Source organism: Pocillopora verrucosa, chromosome 5 (assembly GCF_036669915.1).
Source record: "Pocillopora verrucosa isolate sample1 chromosome 5, ASM3666991v2, whole genome shotgun sequence".
In the NCBI taxonomy this organism is placed as follows: Eukaryota; Metazoa; Cnidaria; class Anthozoa; order Scleractinia; family Pocilloporidae; genus Pocillopora; species Pocillopora verrucosa.
This window is the reverse complement of record NC_089316.1, coordinates 14,306,615-14,316,465: the sequence shown is the minus strand read 5'-3', so window position 1 is coordinate 14,316,465 and position 9,851 is coordinate 14,306,615. Positions and strand designations below refer to the sequence as shown.

At 41.7% G+C, this 9,851-nt stretch overlaps 1 protein-coding gene across 1 annotated transcript; it reads right to left on the bottom strand.

Moving 5' to 3' along the window:
• Positions 1 to 5,967: 5,967 nt before the first annotated feature.
• Positions 5,968 to 6,414, bottom strand: LOC136280728 (uncharacterized). The gene has a single exon (XM_066166403.1). The coding sequence runs from the start codon at positions 6,412 to 6,414 to the stop codon at positions 5,968 to 5,970; it is 447 nt and encodes a 148-aa protein (XP_066022500.1).
• Between the last annotated feature and the right edge of the window lie 3,437 nt (positions 6,415 to 9,851).

Sequence of the window (9,851 nt, the reverse complement as noted above, 5' to 3'; positions counted from 1 at the left end):
CTGTTGAAGGGGACAACCGTCGAATGGTCAATCTCGGCAAGAAAGTTGGATTCCAGTAAATAATAAGTATTATAAGAAAAAAGGCCGGCGCAAAATTACTGCGCAACAATAACAAAGAATACCTGATATCTGGGGAATGTGCGTAAGAGGCCTTAAGTGTCATGCTACTATCTTAAATAGTTAAACCACTAAAGGTAGATTGTGCAGTTTGTGCGATGGAACCATTTCAGCTAGTTACGCATTTTGTGCCGTTGGACCATTTCAACTACTTGAACCAATTGAGAAAGATGCTGTAATCTGTGCAGTTTAACTTTGTCTACTGGTTTGACTATTTTACAAGTCGAATCGACGAAAATACTTTGACTATTTTAAATACTTCAGGAAACTAAGCTAGATCGCGCAGTTTGCACCGTTCATTGATTGCAGCTAATTTGACCATTAAAAGTACTCCAACCGGCTGAGACAGATTGTGCGACTTTTCTTGGTTGACCTTTTACTGTTAAACCATTTGAACCATTTCAGCTCAATTGTTGAGATTGTGCAGTTAATACCAATGAAGCTAATTATGGTTTTTGTCCAATCGAACTGTTTAGGCTTCTTTTACCATGTGATTTACTTTCACTACTTAAAATAACTTTTGCAATTTGTAGAGTTTATTTGTGTTTCCTTGCTTGACTAATCAAGCAGTTGAAGCATTTAAGCTGGCTAATACTTCCATTGCGCAAACTGCACAATCTATCCCAAGTGGTTTAACTAGTTAGGATAGTAGTATAGTGCTTGGGGCTTAAAACGCATATTGACCAGATATCTGTCTTGTTATTATTGTGCAATGCTATATTCCAGAAGAGATCACCAGCAACATAAGGGACCAGCCATCATCTTCGAGAAAGATCTCGAGGGGTGCCTGCTGGAGTGGAAGCCAATCAAAAGCAGGCTTATCAAAGTGAGATTCAAAGGGAGACAAATCAACACAACTATCATCCAGTGTTACACACCAACAAACGACAGTGAGTAAGACAGCGAGGACACCTTCACGAAGAGCTTGAATCAGAACTGGAGAGCACACCGCGTCGTGCCATGAAGATTTTGGTGGGAGAAGGAAGGTGGAGCTGAGGAATACCATATCTAGTCGGAGCAGCGGGCAACACTCTGACGTGGAGAAGCTGCGAGACCTTAAAGTAAAGACTGCCTTCATACTTCAGCTGCAGAGTAAGTTCCAGGTACTGGCAGATGCTGAAGACCAGACGCTGGAAAGCTCGAGAGACACCAATACAAAGTGGTGACAGTTGAAGATAGCCTACGAGCATACCTGCAAAGCCTGCCAAAGAACAAAGCAGAGGAAGAGGAAGAAGTGGATCACAGAGGATACCTGAGAAGCCATTGAAGACAGAAGAACTCTGAAGAAGAAAGTCTTTGAGGCCAAGAGAAAGAGAGATAAATCAACAGTAGAGGAGAGGGAAGCGAGCCAAATAGTGAAGAGAGTGACAAGAACAGACAAGCAGATACTCATGAACGAGCTTGTAAGCCAGGCAGAAGATGTAGCAGGCAGGGCAAGACAAAGTGATATTCGGAACAAACAAACCACCACCAAAGGAAGCAGATATACAAGAGACAGCGAGAGACCTGGATGTCAACACTAATCCCCCAGGAAAAGATCAGAGCAGCCATCAATTCTCTCGAGAACGAAAAATCCCCTGGACAGGACAATCTCGGTGCAGAAGTGTTTAAAGCAGATCCACAGCTAGCAGCTGACCTACTTCAGCCGCTCCTTAGAGACATCTGGGAGGAGAAGAAGTTGCCTGAAGATCGGACAGAGGGAGTCACTGTGAAGATTCCGAAGAAAGGTGCCCTCAAAAACTGCAAGAAGTCGCGAGGAATCACCTTACTATCTGTACCCAGGAAGATCCTGGCCAAGATCATCGTCCAACCAATAGCCGAGACAGTGGACCAACACCTGAGAAGAGAGCACCCAGGCTTTTGGAAAGCAAAGGGATCCACAGACCAGATCTTTATCCTGCCTAACATTATAGAGCAGTGCACAGAGTGCCAGAGGCAACTCTATATCAACTTGAAGACTTTGGGAAGGCTTTTGACAGCGTGCACCGGGAAGGTCCGTGGCGCATCCTTTGGGCCAATGGGATGCCACAACAGATTATCAACATCATCAAAGGCTTCTGCAACTACTTCACATGCAGAGTAGCAGCGAAACCAGCTCTGAAGTGAGGTCTGCCCTCAGACAAGGCTGTACAATGTCCGCGATGCTCTTCAACATGACCATTAACTTAGTAATGAGGCACACAACAGAACATCGGTCACGAGGTAACAGATGGATCCTCTTCCCAACGATGGAGGACCTAGATTTTGCAGGTGATCTAGCGTTGGTCTCTCATACTCAGGAAGACGTGCAGGAAAAGACAACCTGACGCATAGCAAGTTGACATGAAGGTCAGCCAGAAGGATACAGAAGTGATGCTGTTGAACGTTTCCAACCCTAAACCAGTTCATGTTCACAGAGAAGACCTGACGACACCTGACGAGTTCACTTACCTGGGCAGCACGGTAAGGTATGATCGAGGAGCGGGGAGTGACATCAAGAACCGTCTCAACAAGGTCAGAAACGCCTTGACAATGCTCAACAACGTGTGGAAGTCCTCTCAGTACAGCACCAAGACCAAGCTGAAGATCTACCAAAGCTGTGTGATGTCCACGCTATGATATGGCTCAGAATGCCGGAAGAGGACAGAGAGCAAAATCACCAGGCTGTAAGTCTTCCACACAAAGAACCCTCTCGAGAATCCTGCGAGTCTTTAGGCCTGACACCATCTCTAGTCAACGGCTACTTGCCCGCTGCAATCAAGACAGCATGGAGACCATCATCATGCGAAGGTGATGGAGATGGATTGGTCACGTAATGAGGAGAGAGCAGGACAACATCACTCGCACAGCCCTTCACTGAACACCTGAAGGAAAGGAGAAGAGGCCATGCAACACACCTGCGGTACCATCCAGAAGCTGGCCCGGAACCGACAAAAGTTGCGATCCTTCATAGCTGCCCTACGTGCCACACGGCATGATGGGCACGAGTGAGTGAATGTGCTATCACAATTGTTGGACATTTTTTTTCATTTTTATTGCATGTATTGGTATACACGGAATATGAGCAAGCATATCCAGATGAGATAGTTGTTATCATAGTAGCCAAGATGGTGATTATGTATATAGTAGTCCAGACGATTATTCAGATAGTAATGATAGTTATTAGAGTAGCTTTATAGATGATAGTGAACTAAATGATGATGCTTCTTACTTTGATGACCAAGACGATATCTATACAAAATACTCATACATATTATTTATACAAAATAAACAAGATATTTTGATGATGGCAACATATTAGAGGCAGAAGAGGAATTACTTCAGATCAAATACGATTTAAGGAAGCCAAGGATAACCCCTGATAATATTTTAGCATGTAATATTTATATAGCATTATAATATAATGATTATCGATCAAATAATTCATGGTGAATTGGACAAGGTAATATCTCCCTTCTGTTATAAACAAATAAAGGAACGATCAGTCATTACAGAAAAATGTTGGGAGGAACAATAAGTGAAATAACATTATTATACAAATACTATCACAAACGGCTTCGATTGTATAGAGAAGCTCAATAAGAGGTTCAAGAGACACGATCTGTTATGCAATATGTCATCATCTTGTTTAATAGTGGCTGGTACTATAGGTGGAGGGGTAACTACAACTCCCATTGTAGTTGGCAATATACTTGATAGTGCTTTGATATAAAAAACGCACTGTGAAATGAAAGATTTTAAAAAGAAGATCGAATTCTGTCGATTTGCTTTTATTACCTGTGTAAAGACACTCATTGAGTAAAGGTTCTTTTTAAGAGGAGTGTCATTTGATAAGGAGAGTTATTTGGACCAATTGAAAACTAGATCATATTATCATAGACATGTGTTCACTGGTTGATGCTTTAGAGCAACAGTTCGAGAAGTAGTTTACTTCTGATTTTGTTTTGGTCATTACTAATTAGTTTCAATATAGTGTTCTAGTGGCTGTGATCTGATTATTTTGTTGTAATCTATACTGATTTGCACATCATTTGATATCGCAATGAAATTGATATTGATCATCCGTTTTTTATTACCATTAATCTGTGGTAATACGTTGTCTATCTTTTCAAAGACTGTTATGTTCTTATTTTTGCTCTTTGTTGCTATTATTATGTCATACTATTTGGTTAGATTAAATGTTACCTTATTAAGATAGTATTTCCTGAAGTATTATTTAGTAAAGTATTATTTTACAGCTATTATCATGGAGGCTGCTAAACTCTTTCATTGGTTCATAGCTGTCTACTAGCCCACAATTGGTGCACACAATCACGTGGGCTTAATTCTCGAAGCACTGTTCCTCCCAACATTTTTCTGTAATGACTGATCGTTCCTTTATTTGTTTATAACAGAAGGGAGATATTACCTTGTCCAATTCACCATGAATTATTTGATCGATAAACATTATATTATAATGCTACATAAATATTACATGCTAAAATATTATCAGGGGTTATCCTTGGTTTCCTTAAATCGTACTTGATCTGAAGTAATTCCTCTTCTGCCTCTAATATGTTGCCATCATCAAAATATCTTGTTTAGTTTCTATAAACAATATGTATGAGTATTTTGTATAGATATCGTCTTGGTCATCAAAGTAAGAAGCATCATCATTTAGTTCACTATCATCTATAAAGCTACTCTAATAACTATCATTACTATCTGAATAATCGTCTGGGCTACTATGTACATAATCACCATCTTGGCTACTATGATAACTACTATCTCATCTGGATATGCTTGCCCATATTTCGTGTATACCAATACATGCAATAAAAGTGAAAAAAAATGTCCAACAATTGTGATAGCACATTCACTCTCTTGCCCATCATGCCGTGTGGCACGTAGGGCGGCTATGAAGGATCGCAACTTTTGTCGGTTCCGGGCCAGCTTCTGGATGGTACCGCAGGTGTGTTGCATGGCCTCTTCTCCTTTCCTTCAGGTGTTCAGTGAAGGGCTGTGCGAGTGATGTTGTCCTGCTCTCTCCTCATTACGTGACCGATCCATCTCCATCACCTTCGCATGATGATGGTCTCCATGCTGTCTTGATTGCAGCGGGCAAGTAGCCGTTGACTAGAGATGGTGTCAGGCCTAAAGACTCGCAGGATTCTCGAGAGGGTTCTTTGTGTGGAAGACTTACAGCCTGGTGAATTTGCTCTCTGCCCTCTTCCGGCATTCAGAGTCATATCATAGCGTGGACATCACACAGCTTTGGTAGATCTTCAGCTTGGTCTTGGTGCTGTACTGAGAGGACTTACACACGTTGTTGAGCATTCTCAAGGCGTTTCTGACCTTGTTGAGACGGTTCTTCATGTCACTCCCTGCTCCTCGATCATACCTTACCGTGCTGCCCAGGTAAGTGAACTCCTCAGGTGTCGTCAGGTCTTCTCTGTGAACATGAACTGGTTTAGGGTTGGAAACGTTCAACAGCATCACTTCTGTATCCTTCTGGCTGACCTTCAGGTCAACTTGCTATGCGTCAGGTTGTCTTTTCCTGCACGTCTTCCTGAGTATGAGAGACCAACGCTAGATCACCTGCAAAATCTAGGTCCTCCATCGTTGGGAAGAGGGTCCATCTGATACCTCGTGACCGATGTTCTGTTGTGCGCCTCATTACTAAGTTAATGGTCATGTTGAAGAGCATCGCGGACATTGTACAGCCTTGTCTGAGGGCAGACCTCACTTCAGAGCTGGTTTCGCTGCTACTCTGCATGTGAAGTAGTTGCAGAAGCCTTTGATGATGTCGATAATCTGTTGTGGCATCCCATTGGCCCGAAAGGATGCGCCACGGACCTTCCCGGTGCACGCTGTCAAAAGCTTTCTCAAAGTCTACAAGTTGATATAGAGTTGCCTCTGCCACTCTGTGCACTGCTCTATAATGTTACGCAGGATAAAGATCTGGTCTCTGCATCCCTTTGCTTTCCAAAAGCCTGCGTGCTCCCTTCTCAGGTGTTGGTCCACTGTCTCGGCTATTGGTTGGACGATGATCTTGGTCAGGATCTTCCTGGGTACAGATAGTAAGGTGATTCCTCGCGACTTGTTGCAGTTTTTGAGGGCACCTTTCTTCGGAATCTTCACAATGACTCCCTCTGTCCGATCTTCAGACAACTTCTTCTCCTCCCAGATGTCTCTAAGGAGCGGCTGAAGTAGGTCAGCTGCTAGCTGTGCATCTGCTTTAAACACTTCTGCACCGAGATTGTCCTGTCCAAGGGATTTTTCGTTCTCGAGAGAGTTGATGGCTGCTCTGATCTTTTCCTGGGGGATTAGTGTTGACATCCAGGTCTCTCACTGCCTCTTATATATCTGCTTCTTTTGGTGGTGGATTGTTTGTTCCGAATATCACTTTGTCTTGCCCTCCCTGCTACATCTTCTACCTGGCTTACAAGCTCGTTCATGAGTATCTGCTTGTCTGTTCTTGTCACTCTCTTCACTATTTGGCTCGCTACCCTCTCCTCTACTGTTGATTTATCTCTCTTTCTCTTGGCCTCAAAGACTTTCTTCTTCAGAGTTCTTCTGTCTTCAATGGCGTCTCAGGTATCCTCTGTGATCCACTTCTTCCTCTTCCTCTGCTTTGTTCTTTGGCAGGCTTTGCAGGTATGCTCGTAGGCTATCTTCAACTGTCACCACTTTGTATTGGTGTCTCTCGAGCTTTCCAGCGTCTGGTCTTCAGCATCTGCCAGTACCTGGAACTTATTCTGCAGCTGAAGTATGAAGGCAGTCTTTACTTTAAGGTCTCGCAGCTTCTCCACGTCATATTGTTGCCCGCCGCTCCGACTGGATATGGTATTCCTCAGCTCCACCTTCCTTCTCCCACCAAAATCTTCATCGCACGACGCGGTGTGTTCTCCAGTTCTGATTCAAGCTCTTCGTGAAGGTGTCCTCGCTGTCTTACTCACTGTCGTTTGTTGGTGTGTAACACTGGATGATAGTTGTGTTGATTTGTCTCCCTTTGAATCTCACTTTGATGAGCCTGCTTTTGATTGGCTTCCACTCCAGCAGGCAGCCCTCGAGATCTTTCTTGAGGATGATGGCTGGTTCCTTATGTTGCTGGTGATCTCTTCTGAAATATAGCATTGCACAATAATAGCAAGACAGACATCTGGTCAATATGCGTTTAAAGCCCCAAGCACTATACTACTATCCTAACTAGTTAAACCACTTGGGATAGATTGTGCAGTTTGCGCAATGGAAGTATTAGCCAGCTTAAATGCTTCAACTGCTTGATTAGTCCAGCAAGGAAACACAAATAAACTGTACAAATTGCAAAAGTTATTTTAAGTAGTAAAAGTAAATCACATGGTAAAAGAAGCCTAAACAGTTCTATTGGACAAAAACCATAATTAGCTTAATTGGTATTAACTGCACAATCTCAACAATTGAGCTGAAATGGTTCAAATGGTTTAACAGTAAAAGGTCAACCAAGAAAAGTCGCACAATCTGTCTCAGCCGGTTGGAGTACTTTTAATGGTCAAATTAGCTGCAATCAATGAACGGTGCAAACTGCGCGATCTAGCTTAGTTTCCTGAAGTATTTAAAATAGTCAAAGTATTTTCGTCGATTCGACTTGTAAAATAGTCAAACCAGTAGACAAAGTTAAACTGCACAGATTACAGCATCTTTCTCAATTGGTTCAAGTAGTTGAAATGGTCCAACGGCACAAAATGCATAACTAGCTGAAATGGTTCCATCGCACAAACTGCACAATCTACCTTTAGTGGTTTAACTATTTAAGATAGTAGCATGACACTTGGGGCCTCTTACGTACATTCCCCAAATATCAGGTATTTTTTGTTATTGTTGCGCAGTAATTTTGCGCCGGCCTTTTTTCTTATAATACTTATTATTTACTGGAATCCAACTGTCTTGCCGAGATTGACCATTCGACGGGTGTTCCCTTCAACAGTTTAAGCTAGTTTGAACATTTGAACTAATTCAACGAGTTGAGATAAACTGTGCAATTTGTGCAGTTTAACTGTTTTGGATAGTTTAATTAACTAGAAAAAAAATAAAATAGGACCTGAAGAAAGTTGGCTTGTTACCTCAGTCGGAAGAGTCCTGCACCAGTATCGCAGAGATCATGGGTTCAAGTCCTGTACGGGCCTGAATTTTTCATATCAACTACTCGTTTCAGTAGTGTTCTTAGCTGCGTGGATCTCTTAATATCATGTCTTCACAGCAGTGCAAATATATGAACTTCGTATATCTAAAATCTTCTCTATTCTCAGCTCTTTCGCACTCACAAAAGGTTTTCGCCTGTTTGCAGCTAATCATGCTGATTCTAGCTATATCATTCATAACAAGGTTTTTCTTTTTATTTGCTGCTAAACTTCGCACTTTTCAGCTCTATTGCACCAAAAACGCTTTTTGTGCTTGTTGCTTTTTGTCACGCTGTTGTAAGCTTTGTTGCAGTAAAACCGGTTTTTTGGCCTTTTTGCATCTAATTCACTGACTTTATGTTCATCTCACCAGATACAAGGTTTGGGCTAGATTTTTTCCTAATTAAGCTGATGTTAGACTTTTTTCAGTTAATAGAGGTTTTCGCGTGTTTGCAGCCAATTACACTGCCAAACTAGGCTGTTTTTAGCTCTATCGCTCCGGAAACCCTTTTTGTGCTTCTTTGCTGTTTTTTAGGCCGTTGAAAGCCTTCTTGTATAAAAACCCGTTTCTTCGGCCTTTTTGCAGGTAATTGACTGATTTTAGCTTGATCTCACTAGAATAAAAGTTTGTGCTGGTTTTTGTTAAATGACACTCTTTTAACCCTTTTTACACTGCATAGAGGTTTTGTCTTTTTGCAGGTAATCACGATGATTCTAACTAAATCATCTCACTCCAAAGAATGTTTTTGTCGTTTTGTTGCTAAATTACGCTGTTGTCACGTTTTTTTGCAGCGAAAAAGGTCTTCGCCTGTTTGCGGCTTTATCACGCTAATTGTAGCTGTTTTTCACTCAAATGAAAGTTTTTCCTGTTTTAGTCCAAAATTGCAATGTCCTCAGCTTTTTTCGCAGTGGAAACGATTTTCAGCTCTTCGAAGCTAATCACGTTGTTCTTAACCTTAATCTGAAGCACAACAACATTTTTGCTTTTTGCTGGAAATTTAGGCTCTTTTCAGCTCTATGGCAACCAAAACCCTCTTTGTGTTTTTTTGCTGTTGTTATCCAGTTTTTACTTTCATTGAAGAAAAACTGCGTTCCTGGCCTTTTTTGGGCCAATTCACTGATGTTAGCTCAATCTCACTAAAAAGAACGTTTTTGCTGTTTCGTTGCTATATTACGCTCTTTCAGCTTTTCTGCACTGCATGGAGGTTTTGGTCTTTTTGGAGGTAATCACGATGATCGTAACTTTATATCACTGCAAAGAATGTTTTTGTGGTTTTCTCGCTAAATTACGCTGTTGTCAGGTTTTTTTTGCAGCGAAAAAGGTCTTCGCCTGTTGGCGGCTCTATCACGCTAATTGTAGCTGTTTCTCACTCAAATGAAAGTTTTTCCCTGTTTTAGTCCAAAATTGCAATGTCCTGAGCTTTTTTCGCACTGGAAACGGTTTCCAGCTGCTCAAAGCTAATCACGTTGTTTTAACGTAAATCTGAAGCACAGGAACATTTTTGGTCTTCGTTGGTAATTTACGCTCTTTTCCGCTCTATGGCACCCAAAACCGTTTTTGTGCTTGTTGGCTGTTGTTATCCAGTTTTTATTTTCGTTCAACAAAAACTGCTTTCC

Coding starts and splice junctions, on each gene's coding strand:
- LOC136280728 (XM_066166403.1), bottom strand. CDS start 6,414: ATGTCAACACTAATCCCCCAGGAAAAGATCAGAGCAGCCATCAACTCT.